Source organism: Staurois parvus, unplaced genomic scaffold (assembly GCF_062004578.1).
Source record: "Staurois parvus isolate SC_StPar_1 unplaced genomic scaffold, SC_StPar_1.0 ptg000056l, whole genome shotgun sequence".
NCBI lineage: Eukaryota > Metazoa > Chordata > Amphibia > Anura > Ranidae > Staurois > Staurois parvus.
In genome coordinates, this window is record NW_028317852.1 from 202,237 (window position 1) to 223,459 (window position 21,223).

The 21,223-nt window shown below is 41.3% G+C and overlaps 1 protein-coding gene across 1 annotated transcript in view; it reads left to right on the forward strand.

Annotated features, from left to right (window-relative positions):
- Positions 1-1,051: 1,051 nt before the first annotated feature.
- The window catches only part of TSPAN2 (tetraspanin 2), a 226,621-nt gene continuing 206,449 nt past the window's right edge, over positions 1,052-21,223 (forward strand). Inside the window, exon 1 of the mRNA XM_089668119.1 lies at positions 1,052-1,210. Within this exon, the coding sequence (XP_089524245.1) occupies positions 1,142-1,210 (69 nt within the window). The 5' untranslated portion in view covers positions 1,052-1,141. The remainder of the gene's footprint in view (positions 1,211-21,223) is intronic.

Here is a 21,223-nt window from a genome sequence, read left to right on the forward strand (position 1 = left end):
TCCCACCGACCACTACTGTAAGAGGGAGCATTCTTCCCACCGACCACTACTGTAAGAGGGGGCATTCTTCCCACCGACCACTACTGTAAGAGGGGGCATTCTTCCCACCGACCACTACTGTAAGAGGGGGGATTCTCCCCACTGACCACTACTGTAAGAGGGGGGATTTTTTCCATTGCCCAGCAATGTAAGTGGGGCATTATTCCTATGTACCACTAATGCAAAAGGGCATTCTTTCCTTACCAGCTACCAATGTAAGGAATCAGTATTCCCAGTGACCACCAATGCCAGTGGGGAATTATTCCTCTGGACCACCACTGTCAGGGGTGCATTCTTCCCAGGGACCACTAACATAAGAGGCATTTCCCCACTGGCCAACAATGTATGGGGGACATTCTTCCTACTGACCACCAACCATGAATGAAAGGGGCCCTGACCACCAACCTATTTGCCAACACTGTAATGGGGGCATTACTCCTATTCGTTCCCAATGTAGGGGGCATTCCTCTCACTGAATTGTATTTAGCAGGGTTTCCCCATAACCTGGAAATAATATCAAGGCTTCATTTGGGGTACAAATTGGAGAAAGGCTGTCCTAGACTAAATGAGTAGATGGGTGCAGGGGCAGACTAACCATTTGGAAACTCGGGCACTGCCCAAGGGCCCGGGGTCAGTAGGGGGCCCCATGAGATGCCCCTGGTACCTTTTTCATAGGCTTTTTTGAGTTTGGGCAAGGACACAGGGGCCCCATGATCCCCTATTGCCCGGGGGCCCCATGAGTTTTCAGTCCGCCCATGGATGGGTGTCACTACAAGGGTCAATTGGAGACTAACTCGCAGTTCAGCTGCTTCTACTGAGTCAGTAAAGGGTATCCTCCCTTGTAGAGCCGGCTGACATTAGTAGAACATGGACAGGACAGCCCCTGGCAGCCCGGACTCCGCTCACTTCACTGCTTTTCTCTAACATTTCCTGTTCCAGCCGGGCGGGGCGCACAGACCGGCGTGTTCAATGTGGGCGTGTGTAGCTGGACGCTCACTCGGGTGGGCGTACCCTTCGCTCCAGGGGGCGGGCTTTCCCCCGCAGTGCCGGAGCTGCTGTTGCTGTGCTGTGATATCTGTTACTGATCGGGAGTGCAGCCGGGATGGGGAGACTCAGCGGATCTCTGCGATGTGTCAAGTACCTGCTACTCACCTTCAACCTCATCTTCCTGGTAAGAGACTGCCTCAGAGAGAGAGGGGGGCTTCCAGACCACTCACAGGAGTAACACGTACACAGATCAGGGGATGGAGAGGAGGATGCTGGAGGGATAGGGCGAGGGACATGGGGACATTGGAAGAGGCAGATGCTGGACCTCAGTGGCTGGGAGATGACAGCTAAATGGGCCAGTCACACTAAGAAAAAAAATACACTCATGCAAGAAATTGTATTTAATGATTGTCAACCGTGATCACTCAAACATATATTTATAGGATGTTAGCATGCAAAATGATTGTCAACTGTCATCAATGTCAGGAACCTTTCTAGAAAGCTGGAATAAAAAAATTATACAAAATAATCGTGAACTGTGATCAGTGCAACAAGTATGTATATGACTTTACAAAGCATGCTAAATGATTGTGAGCTGTCATCAATCATAGACAACTGGAAACAAAAAATGACACAAAATGATCATCAACTGTGATCAGTGTAACAAGTTTTTATATGACTTTAGAAAGCATGCTAAATGATTGTGAGCTGTTATCAATCATAGAAAACTGGAATCAAAAAATGATACAAAATGATCTTTAACTGTGATCAGTGTAACAAGTATGTATATGACTTTGGAAAGCATGCTAAACGATCATCAACTGTCATCAATTATAGAAATCTGGAATCAAAAACTGACACAAAATGATTTTCAACTGTGATCAGTGTAACAATATTTATATGACTTTAGAAAGCATGCTAAATTATTGTTAGCTGTCATCAATTATAGAAATCTGGAATAGAAAGATGATACAAAATGATCATCAACTGTCATAAATTATAGAAAACTGGAATAGAAAAAAGATACAAAATGATCAACTGTCATCAATTATAGAAATCTGGAATTAAAAAAATGGTTGTCAACTGTCATCAATTCTAGAAAACTGGAATAGAAGAAAGATACAAAATGATTGTCACCTGTCATCAATGTAACTTGCTGGCTTTATGGAAATCTTGTATTATAATAATTCTAATAATAATATTGTAACAAGTATTTGTATACAGTTTACAGTATATGGAAGAAATTTGTTGGGAGGTTTTTTTTTGGGTGAGATTGGTAAAAAGATCAAATCAGAAAATGGGGTGACCCACTAATACACTAAATTAGCCACTTTTTTTTCTGGTGTGGGAACATAGGCTAAAAGGAATTTAAATATAGTACCTGTAGGTGTGTACCGGTGGTATAAAATATGTCATGTAAAAAAAAAAATATATATATATATATATATATATATATATATAAATATTACTACTACTATTATACAGGATTTATATAGCACCAACAGTTTACCCAGCACTTTAAAATATAAAGTTCAATACAGAAGGAATAAGAGGGCCCTGCTTATGGAGCTTACAATCTAAAGGAAGGGGTGATGGTACTAAAGGTAGTAGCCATGGGGGCATGATCTGATGGCAGTGGATGAAGTACAGTATTTTGGTGGAAAGGGGTAGGCTTCCCTGGGTTTTCAGTGATCAACTAAAGGAGAACAGAGTATGAGCTAAGCAAACATACTGGGGTAGGGAGTTCTAGAGGATAGGAGAGATTGTGGAGAAGTCCTGGAGACGAGCATGAGAGGACGTAACAAAGGAGCTAAAGAAAATACAGTAGAAATAGTTAATCCCTATACAAAGTCTTGGCTGAACACTGTAAGCCCCACCCCACCTTTTCCTTTTCCCCTTCATATACACCTGAGCATTTTGTAGCTTTGAGCTCCAAAACAGTGATCATCCAGAATCCCGAAATTGTCAGTTGTAGCTGTTCACAGGCAATGTCACAGAGCTTGTAGCTCGAAAAAGCTTATTTCTTTTGAGCTCCAAGCCTAGTTTTTGGCTCCAATAGATTTCAATGGGAGCACCTAGAAAAACATGTGAAAACGTACATATTTTTTGTTTTTTCTCCCCTAGTAACTAGCTTTCCTTTGGCTAAAATAATAACAATATAACACTCAACCTGAGACACTTGCAAAAACACTCAATACCTTTAGAGATGCTGAAAAAAGCCTGTAAAGTGACCATAGATGCTCAGCTCATGTGTGAAGGCAGCCTGAGAGATAACAAGTAACAACAACAAGTAAACATGAAGCTAAGGACACTCACTAGCATTTGAATATCTAATCCAAGGATTTGATTTTTGATAGGTTTATGTTCTTGCAAATACTTGTGAGTCTCTCTGAGATGCATGTGTGTGTGTGTATATATATATATATATATATATACAGTATATACACAAAGTACTATAGATGCAGTCCCAGAAGGGTACAGGAACATTGGAAAAAGATGAATTAAAAGGGGAAAAAAAAGGCTAGGTGAGAAATACACGCTGATATGCTGAACCAGTACTAAGTTTTGTAGCACTGATGTGTATTATAGGAATATGTCATATAAAATGTTTGCTGGTATACATGTAGACTGAACTTTAACACACATAGAGAGTCCCATAAAGTTTAATATGAGCATGAGATGTGGTGATCACCTTTGGACTCCTCATGGGTAATGCATGTTTTTGTTGTGTAAGGCAGCCAATTACAGTGCAGTTTTCATTTTTTTTTAACCTGCCTTAGGAAATGACAAATGAAGTCTAATTGGTTTCCAGAACCAACAGGTTTATTTTACTTTGCTAAAGTCTGATTATTGGCCAGCTCCAGTGGGTTACAGAGCAGCGTAGGAAATATGGATTTGGTTTGGAGAAATTACTGTTGGATACCTATTTCTTTCTTTGTTTTTTTCTTCACATCGGTTTGTTGCATGCTATTTATATGAATTCAATGAAATCTAAAATAGCATAAATAAAAGATATAATATAAAATAGTCTAAAACAATGCTGTTTTATTTCATAAATATAAATTCATTACAAAAAATAAGTGTGTGTGTGTGTGCGTGCGTGTATAGATATATGTCTCTGTGTATATACAGTATATACTATATATATATATATATATATATATATATATATGTGTATGTGTATAGATATATGTCTGTGTGTGTATACAGTATATACTATATATATATATATATATATATATATGTGTGTGTGTGGTGTGTGTGTGTGTGTATACAGTATAATACATATATATATATATATATATATATATAAATTATTATTAATTTATTTTCATACTTTCTGTGTGTAATAATAATATTTTATTATTATTATTATTATCCTCATTTAGCTCAACAACATAGAGCTGATGTTACTTTCAAATATAAATTCAGAAACAAACTGTAACAGTACTAATAATAGGTGTGTGTGTGTATATATATGTATGTGTGTATACAATATATATATATATATATATATATATATATATATATATATATATATATATATATATATATATATATACATATACATATATATATGTGTGTGTAATTGTATACAGTATATTAGATATATATATATATATGTATATATATATAGATATATATCTTTATTAATTATTATTAATTTTTTTCATACTTTGTATGTGTAATAATAATAATATTTTTTTCATTATTAGCATTATTATTCTAATTTAGATTGACAACATAGAGCTGACGTTACTTTCAAATATTATATTCAGAAAAAAACTGTAACACTACTGCAAATAGGTGTGTGTGTATAAATAAATAAATATATATATATATATATATATATAAAAAAATTTAAAATATTATTTATTTATTTGACAACTCGGGGGTAAAGGACATATGAGGTCAATGATGGTCATGGAAGTCAACATTCTGCAAGACTAACCAAAGTAAATTAGCATATTTATTAAGCCCGGATCACACATTGGTCAGAGAAATATAATAAAATGAAATAAAATTAGGAAATTATTAGCAGTAGAACCATAGAAGTGGAATGATGCAGGGAGTAAAATTTGTGAATAGCATTCAGAGTACATTTAGTCAAAAACGTATGGTATATGTGTAAAAGCAGTATCAGAAATATGTAGTAAAAAAGTGAAATGTCGTGATTTGCGAGAATACAGTGATCTTCCTAGAATGACAGCTATGCAGCCTTTCCAACCCAGGCAGAGGATGGGATGAGGAATTCTGAACATGATTCAGCTGGACAGAGAGGAGTACAAAGAGATGAAGAGAGACGGGAACAACTGAGGGCAGCTTGATTGGGGACAAGTGAGGTCAGAGCTGCTGCTGGGGACACTACTGATAAACAGAGCAGGCAGGGTTAAGAATGAAAGCAGTCAGTGAATCTGAGATGATGTGAGAACAGTATAAATAAGGTTGTGACTATAACATGTCTAAATATAGAAATAGTGAGTAGTGGAGTGCTAGAGGATCATCAGAGACACTTTGAAAAGAGCTGAATACGAACCAGCAAAAAGCTAAATAATGTCATAAACAAATATGGATTGTATAACTTGTTGAAATAATATTGTTTAAAAATATAAAAAATAACAGATGCATTAAAGGGAAAGGAGAACTAACTAATGTCACGGATAATTAAGAGTACAAGGAAATATTGTACAATAATCTAAGTGATAAAATGATACAATAAAATGGAAGTAGCGCCAAAAACAGTGGCTTCATGAGATAGGAATCACTATCCTAATTATTCTATCAGCAACAGTTTTTCCCAGATATTGCAGATTGGGACAGAGTTCTAATTACAAAACGTACAGCTTTTTTGGCAAAGCTTCATGCTCCAACCCTGCTTAGTGCACTTAGGGGGGGATTTACTAAAACTGGAGCTCTCAAAATCTGATGCAGCTGTGCATGGTAGCCAATCAGCTTCTAACTTCAGCGTCCTTTGATAATAAAACTTGGAAGCTGATTGGTTTCTATGCAAAGCTGCACCAGGTTTTCCACCATGTAGTTTTAATGAATAACCCCTTTAGAGTTTATGTATAAAAAATGTGCCATGCAGATGTCTTAAGCATTCACAAAAGCACAGAGAATGTTTTCTGTATAGTTTATAATATGATTATCTCCTATGTAGGTCAGCCCCATCTAGTGGGTATAATGCTGTATTTTTTTAATTGAGGTATTGGAGGAAAATACTGCATTGTGGCCTCTAGAGAGAGTTAGCAATCATATTGGAGAGATAATTATTCTACAAACAATACAGCGATCATTCATTGTATCTGTGCAAATGCTTAAGACATGTTCATGGCAATTTTTTTCTTGCATACACCCCTTAGAGCACAGGTGTCAAACTGCGTCCCTCCAGCTATCAAGGAACGAAAAATCCATCATGCCTCTGCCTTTGGGAGTCATGCTTGTAATTGTCAGCCTTGCAATGCCTCATGGGATTTGTAGTTTTGCAACAGCTGGAGGGCCGCAGCTTGACACCCCTCCTTTAGAGTATATCTAAAGACAATACATTCTATTTTCATTATATATATATTATATATATATAATATATATATATATAATTATATATATATATATATATATATATATATATATATATAAAATTCCCCCCTCAATCTGTACCCTAATCAAGAAAACACACCAGAAAGTAAAAGGAAATCTCTCCATAGTGAGGGAAATACCCTCTTTAAAGGTCATTGAACAAGTGCCTTCATTGAAGATTTCCCGTCTATTACTGTTTTAGGCTCACTACCACGATGCAACTTTGATGCGATTTTCAGTGCGATCATGTTGTTCGACTTTGATTTGACTTTGCATATACTATGGGGCCAAGTCACACTGTAAATTGCACCAAAGTAGTGCAGAAACATTTTTGAAAATCACACCATGCTGAGTTGCATACATTAGAAAGGGCACTATTAAAAACAATGTGATTTCCCCAGTCATGTGACTCTGTGTGACTCATGTCGCATCAGAAGTCAAACAAGTGTGAACCATTGACAACTCACAATTTTGGATTCCCCTCCCAGGGTCAGTGATCACCAAGACAGACAGAGTATCTTTCCCTAATGGGGACACAGGTAACAATACAAACCTGAAAGGGGATCTAACCCCATAACCACTTTATCCAAGATTAAAAAAGTTTTGGCCTTAAAGTGTTACTAAACCCACAACAGTCTGTATATGCAGTAAAACATACTTGTTATACTCACTGTGGAACTTAAGGGGTTAATCCTCTGCATTGTGTAAAAAGACTGTTTGATCCTGTCTTCTCTGCCCCTCCGCTTGTTCAAATATCCATGCTGACGAGGCAGACTGGACCCTTAGACCTTCTGCACATGCTCAGTTTAGTGTGTATTGCTAGAGAATTTTTTTTGTGAGAGTGCATGTGATCAGCACAGGGCCAATCATCACTGTTAGGCAGAGGTCAGGGGTTTTACATCCTCCTAGAGCAGAAAGAAAACTCCTCCTACAAGCATTAACCAGTGCTCTGCTGAAGTCACAAGACTGTTGTAACTGCTGATAAGAAAAGGTATTTAGCTATTTATATTTACTAAAATAATTGCACTTCCATGTTGTGTGTACTGTGGGAGACCAGATATAGTGAATGCAGGGTCCTGGGTTTAGTAACACTTTAAATATACTTTAATATTTCCTTGAAAAGAGATGAAACCATTTTTCAGTTCAACTAGTGTAATATTGGGCAATATGTCTTGTCTGTGTCTCCACATGCTAGCTGTACATTTGATTCAGGCTTTGGGTCTTTGGGGTGAGTATGCTTATGACTCAAAAGGGGGAGTAATAAGATGGGCTTGCAGGATAAAGAGAGTTCAGGGTGAATGTCCCCAGTGAGGTTAAAGTGGTTCTAAAGTCTCAAGGTTTTTACACCTTAATGAATTCTATGCATTAAGGTAAAAAACCTTCAACAACACTATCATCAGTCCCTCCCCTCATGCCAGGGTACTAGGTGTAATCTTAGACTCCAATCTGTCCTTCCAGCCCCAGGTCCAATTGCTGACAAACTCGTGTAGACTTCACCTCCACAACATCTCCAAGATACGACCGTTCCTAACCTCGGAAACCACTAAGCAACTTATTCACTTACTTGTTATATCTCGCCTCGACTACTGTAACTCCCTCCTCATCTCCTCTTCAGTCTATCATAAATGCTGCTGCCAGACTCATCCACCTTACTAACCGTTCTGTATCTGCCACCCCTCTCTGCCAATCCCTCCACTGGCTTCCAATTGCCCAACGGATAAAATTCGACACACTAACTCTGACATATAAAGCCGTTCATAACACTGCCCCTAATTACATCACCGATCTTGTCTCTAAGTACCACCCAAACCGTACTCTCCGCTCCTCACAAGACCTCCTACTCTTTAGCTTCCTTGTCTCCTCCTCCCATGCTCATCTCCAGGATTGTTCCAGGGCTTCTCCCATCCTCTGGAACTCCCTACCCCAATCTATCAGACTATCGCCTACTCTGCTCACTATTAGGCACACTCTGAAAACCCATCTCTTCAGGGAAGCCTACCCCACCCCCAGCTAATACTGGAACCCTCTACTCTTCCAACCACTCCATCCCCCACAGTTATTTACGTTTTGTACCACTAGCCCCTCCCACCTAGATTGCAAGCTCCAAGGAGCAGGGCCTTCTAATCCCTCTTGTATTGAACTGTATTGTTACTGTACTGTCTCCCTCCATAATGTAAAGCGCTGAGCAAACTGTCAGCACTATATAAATCCTGTATAATAATAATAATACACCTTAATGCATTCTGTGCATTAAGGTAAAAAACCTTCTGTGTAAAAGAATTCACCCCTGCCCCTTTTATACTTACCTGAGCCCCATCGCGATGCAGTGCTGTGTATGAGAGCTACAGCTCTCCTGGCTTTGTCCCTCCTCACTGGTCAGATTGATAGCAGACTCATAGCTGTCAATCAACTCCAGTGACGTGGGAACGGGGGCAAGGCCGAGTCCTGCTGTCTGTGTCAATGAACACAGAAGCGGGACTCGGGAGCGAGCCTGCACGAGTGCCCTCGGCTAACTATTGGCAGTAACAGCAAGAGAGGAGGAGCTTGGAGCACTGGCAGGGGACTTAAGAAGAGGAGGATCAGGGCCGCTCTGTGCAATTCTATTGCACATAGCAGGTATAGACATAGTTTTGTTTTTTGTTTTTTTAATGTTTCCTTTACAACCACTTTAATGTTATTATAGTAGCCCAGATAGTGAGCAGAAAGAAGGGAAGCTGCTATCAGGTTCTGTGGACTGCTTTACATAAGGTCCATCTTATGCTATGCAGGTAAATACAAGAACAGGTGCATATCTGCACTTTTGTCAGGTGAAACATTTTCTGTATATGTGTTCCATCTGTGGATTTAGCTGTTAGACTGAAAATTTATTTCTTTATACCTTGTGCTGCTGTTGAATCCATTGACTGAGACATGTAGGCTAGGTGGTTACTCAATGGCCATTACTTCAACTGCTTAACAATTTCCTACAATTTCCTACAGTGTTTCATGTGAAATGTTGGTAAGCATGTATTTCAGTCTTTCTCAGCCAAGTTTCCATGGAACCCTAGGGCTCCTCCAGAAGTTTTTATGGGCTTTTTAGGCAATGGGCAACTTCTGCCTCTCAGATGAGTAACCACTGATGACAATGAATTTTAGCTATCTGCACAGGTGGGACTATTCCCAGTGACCACAGATGTAAGGAACATTCTTCCCAGTGATCATTATACTATACTATACTATGAGCTTTAGATATAGTCATTATTAGTATGGGGTTCCCTGGGGCCGGAAAGTTATTTCAATGGCTCCTCCATGTTGAAAAGGTTGAGAAAGGCCGATTTAGAGAATGCCCCTTCCCAAGTGAGGGGACATTTTCACTATTCAATAACATTTTAAAAAAAAGTTTGGACTGGAATATTTCTGGATGCTTTTGGGACAGAGTAATTGTACTATGGAGCACCACAACAAGAAGACTAGAAAAAGAGGTACATACTAGGGAAAAAGCCCCATTGAAGATCTCATTGAAACCAAACAATAAATAATGAATAAATAAACACAACACAACATTTTTAAGTGCACAAACACGTTCTTATCTAATTTAAGCAGTCTAATGTAACATTTCTAGATGTCACAAACACGTTCAATCTCACAAACACTTCTTATCTGCTTTAAGCAGTCTAATATTGTCAGGCTCCGCCCAACGGGATCTCTAGTGGTCCACAGCACGGGATTTCCCAGGACGCGGAGTCTAAGTCCCAGTCTGCCTTTTCACCAGAGCCCCTGATGGTGGGGATGGACTTGGTGCAAGACTGGAACCAGGTCGCGCCCCTGGGCACCCCAGGAGGTGGTAGAGGGGTCCCGCTGAGGGTATGTGCCGGGATGAGCCTGCTGTGAAGGGGCTGACAGGTCCCGATCCGAGCGGGATGGATGGATGACTGCTAGGAGTGAGCGAGGTCAGACTAGCTGGGTCGGTAACAGTGGGGACAGGTGCGGTACCAAGCAGCAGGCAAAGAGTAGTCAGGTCACACGCCGGGTTCAGTAACAGAGGGTCCAAAATAACAGTAACTACAGGCAGAAGAATGGTCAGGGACGAGTCAGGGTCAGAGCAGGAGAGGGTCAGCATAAATCAGAACAGGCAGAGTTTGGCAACAAGGAAACGTACTAACAGGAACAGGAACAAGACCTTGCGGCAATTTGGAGATGCACAGGGCAGGTTTAAATAGGACGCCCTGTTCTCCCATTGGTGCGGCCGCGATCGCTAGTGCGCATGCGTGGCCGCCGCCACGTTCGCCAAGAACTCTGTGCTTGCCGGCTTGGACAAATTGGCGATCTGCGCATGCGCGCACCGCCGAGCGCTCGGGATCCCTGACAAATATCCTGTGACTCTGTTCCTTTAGTCTAGAGAAATGACATCAATGTCATTTCTCGTGCTTTTGGCATATGGGCAACGATGCTTTATTGTAAAAATTCCCCAAGAAACAGAGGGTCCAAGGCCAAAACATTTCATAGGCATTACATCTGATTAGTGCTCTCCTTGCCCAGCCTATCAGTTTAGGTGGACGGCCATGTCTTGGTAGGTTTACAGTTGTGCCATACTCTTTCCATTTTCGGATGTTGGATTGAACAGTGCTCCGTGAGATGTTCAAAGCTTGGGATATTTTTTTATACGCTAACCCTGCTTTAAACTTATCCACAACTTTATCCCTGAACTGTCTGGTGTGTTTCTTGGCCTTCATGATGCTGTTTATTCACTAATGTTCTCTAACAAACCTTCACAGGGGTTCACAGAACATCTGAATTTATACTGAGATTAAATTACACACACGTGGACTCTTTTTACTAATTTACTAATTAGGTGACTTCTGAAGGCAATTGGTTCTACTAGATTTTAGTTAGGGGTATCAGAGTAAAGAGGGCTGAATACAAATGAACGCCACACTTTTCAGATATTTATTTGTAAAAAATTTTGAAAACCATTTATCATTTTCCTTTTACTTCACAATTATGTGCCACTTTGTGTTAGTCTATCACATAAAATCCCAATAAGCTACATTTACGATTTTAGTTGTAACATGACAAAATGTGGAAAAGCTCAAGGGGTATGAATACTTTTTCAAGGCACTGTAGCCTCACAGGAGCCTATTTAGAGTATAATTAACCTCCCTAGCGGTATTTCCGAGTGTAGCTCGGGGTAAAGTTTCAGTACCAAAAGCGGTAACCCCGAGCTACACTCGGGCTTACCATGCGGCGTTGCACAGGGATTCCCTACAGCGCTTACCTTATCCTTCGCTCCCGCGATGCGTCCCCTGCAGCGTCCCCGGCCATCTCCTCTGGCCGATGCCGGCATCTGGCTTCCGTGTTCCGCTCCCTGTGACGTCGGGACGTACGGGCGCCGGAACCGGCGGCAAATTTGAAAATTTAAAAAAAAAGACTTTTTTTTAAAACAATTATTTCATAGCAAAACATTCCTGTATGAAAGCATTTCACATACATTTTGTTCCTACTGCTTTGTCCTGTCCCCTGTCTGCATTTTGACTGTTCTTTCTGCCTGGAAACTTAGAAAAGTCCACGGCGTCCAAAAAGCATCCCTTTAGGTCAAAATCGGTTTTAGACCGGCTAGAGAACAGCGATAGTAAATTAGAACCACTTGCAGAATTGAGTGATAATGATTCATGGGGGAAATTTGTCATCAGACACTGAAAACGATTTTGCGACTTTGCTCAGTGATGTGCGAACTTGGCGCTATATTTCAAATTTCATTGTTTTTGGTTTGATTATATTATTGAATTAAATTTATTATTATTATATTATTATTTTTTATGAGTATTTATTAAATTATAATTTATGATTTCGTGTTTCAAATTTTATCATATCCGGAATGTTTACTAGACTCTTGTTCGGACAGATTTCAGGGAGTTATTCCTAAATTACAGGCCTACAATAAAAAAAATTCATATTTCCATGCAAAAAAATGGTACCGCTTTTAGCACCAAAAATCTGAAATAATCATACCGCCAGGGAGGCTAAAATGTCCCATGCCGCTTTTGATTACTGGATTACTTAATGATGTCATAGGGGTAGTTTTAGTAGACATAAGTGCTATTCCACAGAGACACTGTAAAAATGGATAAAAATGTGTATCAGGTAAAAGAACATCTTCAAAATGCCTCCAGTCTAGGCCCATATTAAAGAGGTGTATTGAATAGCTTGCAGCTCTCTAGGCGCTGATATCACTGCTCCGGTGATCCACAGCTAGTGCCGGGTGCTGACATCTAGAAATCTCAACCAAAAGTAACGTGTATAGATAATATGGAGACGCTACACAACGGTTAGTATGATTTTTGTTAAGAGTGAGGAAAGGCCTCAGCCTAGGCTCCTCTTAGCCCCTATTGGTGTGTTGCACCCCACCCTCTGGGCTTAGTCATAGAAGCTTCTGTCACTAAGCCCTGAGGTCGGGGCGAAACACATTGGAGGCATGGCTTGGGATGGAGCCAAGGCTGAGGCTGCTCTGCACTCTTACAAAAGTTCAGGCTACTTAGTGTGTGGTGTCTCCATATTATCTATATATGTTAAAGAGGTGTTAACAGAAACTTTCTGTCAAGGTAAATGCTTCGACTCTACATCATAGCTGGTAGCATGGGCACTGCTAAGTTGCGAAGTCTAAGAAACATCTGCTTTTCACCAAGAATCTTAGAAAGTTACAGGGTAACTAGGATCTGAATGAACAGGCATATGCATGGTTAGCACATAAGCTGTTGTCAGAATACCCAATGCAGGTAGAGTTTAACCTCTTCATGGCGGCCGCACACAAATGTGCAGCCTCCCGGCGTCTGGGCCTAGACGCCGAGCGGCCGCACATTTGCGTTCTATTAGAAAAAAAACCATATGTGCTGAGAGTGCGCTCCCAACACACATGTCCAGTACTCACAGAAAGGTCCCGGTCTCCTCTTTCGATCGGGACCTTTCCCAATCATGTGACCGCCATGGTGACACGGCGGTCACATGATCCCTAAACCCCGCCCGTCCTGCCTCCCGGCTTCTGAAACTCTTAAAGGGCTGGGAGGCGCCGGCATAATGGGGTTAAGGGCCAGTTCACACTACATGCATTTCAGTGTGCTTTTTCTCTGCATCCAAAATGCACTGAAAGTAGGTTATATGGTTGTCAATGTCATAGTTCACATCAGTGCTTGCAGTTTTAGTGTGTTCCAGATGCAGAAAAAAAAGTAGAACAGGCTGCATTTTTCTTGCACAGAGCTGCACCATAAACGCACTGGAATGCACAGGTCCCCATTTAAATTGAAGAAAAAGAGAGGGAAAAAATGAACTCGAATCAAAAACGCACCAGTGTGCGCATGCAGAAACGCATTCGGAACGCATCTGGACTGCGTTTCTATAGTGTGAACCAGCCTTAAAGCTGAACTTGAGGAAAATATAAAAACACAATGATATCATCTTTGTAATAGTTAATACATCAACAAATTTATTTTTTAAATGAAAGCAGTGAAGGTGTCTGAATTTGACCTGGTATCAGCCTCTTGCATTCCCTGTACTACAGGGCTGGAGTGCAAGAGAAAAAAGCAGCACAAGGAACCAATCGGTTCATATACTGACAAGAAGCGTGTTGATAAGAGGAGAAAACAGAATGACTGAGAGGTGAACTCCTCACTGGGTTTGTAAAACCCAAGGACATGCTTGAACATGGCACACCCAGCCATGAAAGGTAGATACCTGGGAAGGGATGATGTGACTCCCAAGATGAAAGGACCAACAGCAGGTGAAAATAAATGCTAACACTTCATGACACTTGCATTATACATTTTTAAAATAAATTGAAGTATTAGCAACAAAAGTTATTAGCGATGAATTAAGGCACAAGTAAGAGTGCCTGGGCATACATTAGTTCATTACTGTTTAGATCCATCTTTCCCAACCTCCTTACCTATGAGGAACCCTTGAAAACATTTATAGATCTTGGGGAACTCTTGAACTAATTCTACAGCTTGTGGTACATTAGTGTAATCACTGATTTGTAGACATATAAATAATTATGTAAATATGTAAGACTCTGCATTGGTTCCAATTGCAAAACTCACTCTGCACTGGTGCTCATTGCAGGTTTGCATTGCTGTTTAGAAAAATCCCTTAACTTACCATTGGTGCTCAGCTACAAACTTTGCATTGGTGCTCAGTCAAAGACTGCTTGACATGTATGCAGGACAGATCAATAGAGATCCTTCTCAGGCACACATGGAGAAGTGGTTGAATGCAAAAGGTAAGTGGTGGGTGGTGACAATGTCTAGGGAAGTATGGAATGCCGTCCTCTTACCTGCTTTATCTTGGACATCACAGCCTATCTTGTAAGTAATGACATTTTAGATATCCTGCGTGTTGCCAAAGAACCTCAGGAAATCCATGGCCTCTTCTTGATCGCAGCATGCACACACTATTCTCGCCAGTTTGTAGCCCTGTCCTGTCAGCGCTGGCCAGTGGTTTTCTGTCTCCTTAGGCAGTCTGGGCTAAAAACTAGTCTTGAGCTGCTGATTTTGCTGGCTTACCTGCATTGTTATGCCAGGAACAAGGACTGTCATCTGTCTTATTCATTGCTGTCCTGCTGTACAGAAGAAAAGGTAGCCACAGGGAGATAAGTAAAACCACTATTGGGCAGATGTACAAGGGGCATTTAAGTCAAACCGGGAATTTTACAGGTATTAAAAGCAATACAAGTGTGGTGGTAATACACGCATTAGTAAGTGGCAAGTGTGTCCTATTACTGATAGGCGGTGCACATATAATGGGCCAGTCCAGAGACCGTTAATCAACTGTGTGCATGGGATAGTGTGTGGTGAAGTTTTTTGTGAACTAAGGACTAAAACTTGCAGATATCTACAGAAGACTTCAAGCACAGTACGGTGGTGAGATGCTCAGCCGTAGTAAGAAATTTGAATGGTGTATATGTTTCAAAGATGGCTGTACGTCCCTCAGTGCCAACCCCAGCCGTGGTGGTCCCCAGCCCACAGCAGTCATTCCTGTGAACATTCAACACATAGGACGCCTGATCCTAGATATTCAATGCATAACCTGTTGTGAAATTTCACAAAAGATTAATCTTTCTGTGGCAACAGTAAACACAATGATGACAAAGTGAAGCAGGCTGTCCTAGGATGGCTCAGGCGTACTTTTAAATGCTGGGAAAAGTGTATAAATGTAGCAGGGGAGTATGTCACAAAAAAGTTTCCACTCCTTGAAACTTGTTCTTTTATTATATGAACTCAAAAGTCCCGGTTTGACTTGAATGCACAACATAAATCTGCTGCAAACTAGGTGGAACCCAGACTAATAAACCTTAGTCCAAGCTGATGTTACAGTTTAACAGGAGATTTGGAGGAAGCCACTTTGAATGTGTATAGAAAGCAAGGTGGTACTACAACCTATAATCCCATATGGAATGGAGGCAGACTATCTGGTACCAGATCCTCAGCCTCTCCACTGTCAGGAATAGATCCACCACAGAATGATCACCTACACACAAAAGCTGCTCTTCTTTATTACAAAACCCATAGGAATACAGTTTTTCAGAGAAAGTTAATGTGTTTCAGCCTTGGTGGGCTTTAATCATAACCACTTTGAATTCATTTTCCACTAGAGCCAGGTTGAAAGCTTGAAATGTATGGCTTCCATGTAGCTTTCTGCAGTGATATTTGAAATTTTAGGCACTGAGCATTAAAAGTGCATCTAGCATTTTTTTTCTGCCTCTAAATGCACCTCCATGTTAACCTATGCTCCATGCACACATAGGTGTTTAGAAGCAGAAAAAGAAACCCACTGCCAGTGCGTCCAGGAGCAGCAGCGTTTTGACAGAAAAAAACACTTGACAAGTACATGTAAATGCATCTAAATGTGCACATGCATCAAACGCTTGGGTGTTAATTAAATTCATTGGGCAGAATAATATTTTATTCTGACCACTGAAATGAATTAATGCTCAAGGGCTTGACGCACCGTCAAGCCCTTGAGCATTAATTAATTTCAGTGGTCAGAATAAAATATTATTCTGCCCAATGAATTTAATTAACACCCAAGCGTTTGATGTATGTTAAGCATTTTTAAGCAAAAGCAAAGCATTGTTAAGCAAAGGCTGAAAGATGTTTAGGAGAGCTGAGCAAACTCCTTGTGTGCTTGGGGCCTAAATAGTAAGCAGGTTACCGGGCAAAAGCAGTGAAAGTAAACTCACTTGGCTTCATACAATAAAAAGCTCTTATTCTTAACCTCCCTAGCGGTCTGATTATGTCCATATTTCTGTGCTGAAAGCGGTACATTTTTTTGCATGGAAATATGTTTTTTTATTGTAGGCCTGTAATTTTTAGGAATAACTCACTGAAATCTGTCTGAACAAGAGTCTAGTAAACATTCCGGATATGATAAAACTTGACACACGAAATCATAAATTATAATTTAATAAATAATCATAAAAAATAATAATATAATAATAATAAATTTAATTAAATAATATAATCAAACCAAAAACACTGAAATTTGAAATATAGCGCCAAGTTCGCACATCACTGAGTTCAGTCGCAGAATCGTTTTCAGTGTCTGATGACGAATTTCCCCACGAATCATTATCACTCAATTCTGCAAGTGGTTCTGATTTACTATCGCTGTTCTCTAGCTGATCTAAAACCGATTTTGACCTAAAGGGACGTTTTTTGGACGCCATGGACTTTTCTATGTTTCCAGGCAGAAAGAACAGTCAAAATGCAGGCAGGGCACAGGACAAAGCAGTAGGGACAAAATGTATGTGAAATGGTTTGAAACAGTAATGTTTTACTATGTAATATTCCTTTATTAGAAAATGACATTTTTTTACATTTTTAAATTTGCCGCTGGTTCCGGCCCCGTACGTCCCGTACGTCCCGACGCTCGCAGGGACCAGAACACGGAAGCTGGATGCTGGCATCGGCCAGAGGAGATGGCCGGGGATGCTGCAGGGGACACATCGCGGGAGCGAAGGACAAGGTAAGCGCTGCAGGGAATCCCTGAGCAACGCCGCATGGTAAGCCCGAGTGTAGCTCGGGGATACCGCTTGTGGTACTAAAACTTTACCCCGAGCTACACTTGGGAATACCGCTAGGGAGGTTAAATATTAATTTGTTAGTGCAGTAACCCAGGGCAGCCAATCATAACTTGAAATCACATCAAATCTCAATGGGGAAAAATATCATGCTGGATATCTATACTGATATGGACTGGGTAAAGTGGAACATAAGGATGCCCCATTGTTTAATGGAAATTAAAATTATCAACCAACAGAGGACTGAATTCAAAGACACCACGAAAATCAAAGTGAAAAAATGATGCAGCAGGCAAGTCTATTTTGCTGAAATGTCATTGTAGCAACTCAAAATGGTACTCAGTAGGTTGTATGGCTCCTACGTCCTTGTATGCATGCCTGACAACATCAGAACATGCTCCTAATGAGACGACGGATGGTGTCCTGGGGTATTTCCTCACAGATCTGGACCAGGGCATCACTGAGCTCCTGGACAGTCTGAGGTGCAACCTGGCGGCGTCAGATGGACCAAAATATGATATCCCAGAGGGGTTCTATTGGATTTAGGTATGGTGAGCGTGGGGGCCATTCAAAGGTATCAATTCCTTCATCATCCAGGAACTGCCTGCATACTCTCGGCACATGAGGCCAAGCATTGTGCACCGTGGTGCACCAGCATAGGGTCTGACAATGGGTCCAAGGACTTAATCCCGATACCTAACGGCAGTCAGGATGCTGTTGTCTAGCCTGTACAGGTCTGTGCGTCCCTCCATGGATATGCCTCCCCAGGCTATCACTGACCCACCACCAAAACGGTCATGCTGAACGATGTTACAGCCAGCATAACATTCTCCACGGCTTCTCCAGACCCTTTCACATCTGTCACATGTACTCAGGGTGAACCTGCTCTCATCTGTGAAAAGCACAGGGTGCCAGTAGCAGACCTGCCAATTCTTGTGTTCAATGGCAAATGCCAATCGAGCTCTATGGTGCTGGGCAGTGATCACAAGGCCTACTAGAGGATGTTGGACCCTTAGGCCACCCCCATGAAGTCTGTTTCTGATTATTTGGTCAGAGACATTGAAACCAGTGGCATGCTGGAGGTCATTTTGTAGGGCTCTGGCAGTGCTCATCCTGTTCCTCCTTGCACAAAGAAGCAGATGGGTTAAGCACCTTCTACGACCTTGTCCAGCTCTCCTAGAGTAACTGCCTGTTTCCTGGAATCTCCTCTATGCTCCTGAGACTGTGCGGGGAGACAGCAGACCTTCTGGCAATGGCACGTATTGATGTGCCATCCTGGAGGATTTGGACTGCCCGTGCAACCTCTGTAGGGTCCAGGTATCGCCTCATGCTACCAGTAGTGGCACTGACCCTAGCCAAATGCAAAACTAGTGAAAAACAGAAAAGATGAGTAGGGAAAAAATGTCAGTGGCCTCCACCTGTAAAACCATTCCTGTTTTAGGGGTCATCTCATTGTTGTCATTCTAGTGCGCCTGTTGTTAACTTCATTAACACCAAAGCAGCTGAAACTGATTAACAACCCCCTCTGCTACTTAACTGACCAGATCCATATCCCAGTGTAATTGACTTGATGCTATACTCTGATTAAAAAGTGTAGTTGTGTAGTGTAGTTGAAGAGAGGAGGAGGTGTTTCAGAAGAGCAGCCTAGGGTGACATCACTGCTTGTGCACAGGTACTGTCCAATGAATGAGTGTTGTGTTACTGTTAGGTTGTTACTGGTAGGATCTGCACATGAAAATAAGGACTGGTAATCTGCAATATATTCCTTCTTTATTTGTGAGTTTGAATATGCTTTTAGGCTGAACTCCAGGAATGTGATAAAAACATCCCCCGCAGTGGGGCCCCATTTAGTTTCGGGGTGCACAGATAAGGAGAATTACATACCTTACTCCAGACTCCCGCTGCTCCCTTGATCTGTGCAACCAACCCCCCCGCAATCTCCTTTCTAAAGACATTCGGGCTGCAGTCATATGTTTGCACAGGATGACTCCAAGGTCCCACATACAGGCTATAGCTTTTGAGAGAGGAGGAAAGCACCGGAGCAGGGAGTCAGGAAAGTGATAATGCTCGTTCTGCTCCCCCTAGACTAAAGAAGCATTTAGCCATTGCAGTGTGTGTGTGTGTGTGTGGGGGGGGAGGGTAGTGGTCATTTGTCATCACAGCGATCACAGGGTACTACTCACAGTGTTGGCCTCTCCCCTTGCCTTACAACAGAGGAAGAAGAGAGATCAGGCTTTCTCAATGGGCGAAGAATGCATGGATCGGCGTCTGCAGCTACTGATTTATTCATGTTGTTGCTGTGAAACAGAAATCTTTTTTTAATCCTTCCCTTCCTCCCTCCTTTCCTACACATATTAGCCATAACACAGTCTATAGTGACCTGTAAAATTAACCCCTCGCTTCCCTTTTCCTGCCCATATGAATATCAACCCTTTCAGCTCCATCCTCCTACAGTATGTTACCAGTTTACTGCCTTCTCCCTCTGTGTATGACATGTACATTAAAAAGGTTGTAAAGGCTCAAGGTTTTTTACCTTCATGCATTCTATAAATGAAGGTAAAAACCCTTCTGTGTGCAGCAAACCCCTCAGCCCCCTCCCCCCAATACATACCTAAGCCCCCTCTGAATCCAGCAATGTGCACGGCTCTCCAGGGACTCTCCCTCCTCATTGGCTGAGACAGCAGTGAGAGCCATTAGCTCCCACTGCTGACAGTTACAGCCAGTGAGAGAGGGTGGGGTCAAGCCATTGCTCTGTCTGTAAATGGACAGGAAGAGCAGCGGCTCAGGAGCAAGCCTGCTTGGGTGCCCCCAGAGCAGGCTTCTAGCTCTGGGGGCATTATGCAGGAAGAAGGAGCACTGGTCAAGGACCTGAGAAGAGGAGGATCCGGGCTGCTACTTACAAAATCACTGCACAGAGCAGGTGTGTATAACATGTTTGTTATTTTTTTTAGTTGCCATTAATATCACTTGAATGAATCTAGTGCACCTTTACCAAGCTCTATGTTTAACCCCTCAGTACTGGCATGTTTCTTAATTTCCAAGAATTGTGGAAAAAAATGAATCACTTTGGGGTACTTTCCAAAAAAGGGTATTTTTTTTTGGGGGGGGGGGGGTTTCATACTTCTCTGGGATTTTTATTTTAGTAGAAAGTAAGGAAAACACATTTTTTTCTCAAAATGTTTCTTTTATCTTGTTATAGTAAAAAAAAACAGCAATTATTATTTAGCACAAAAAAGTCATACCTGTCTCCAAAAATGATCTAAAACTCATCTAGGTACAGTGTTACGTGACGGTTTAATTGTTGGTCAGACTATCTTAGTGCTGACTACTGAAAAATGGTCTGGTAATGAAAGGGTATTACAAGTGATATACAAGTAGTTAGGTTCCACAGGAATAAGAACACTGTATTGAGTAAGGCCACATATCCAAAATTAGCACTACCATGGCTTAGATGTCTCTATAGCATCTTTACCCACTGCTTTATTATACCAGGGAAGTCCCCCAAACATCAATTCAATTTTCTGGTTTGTAGAGGTCTTCAGCCTGAATACCCACTCCATGCCTCTCGTTTTC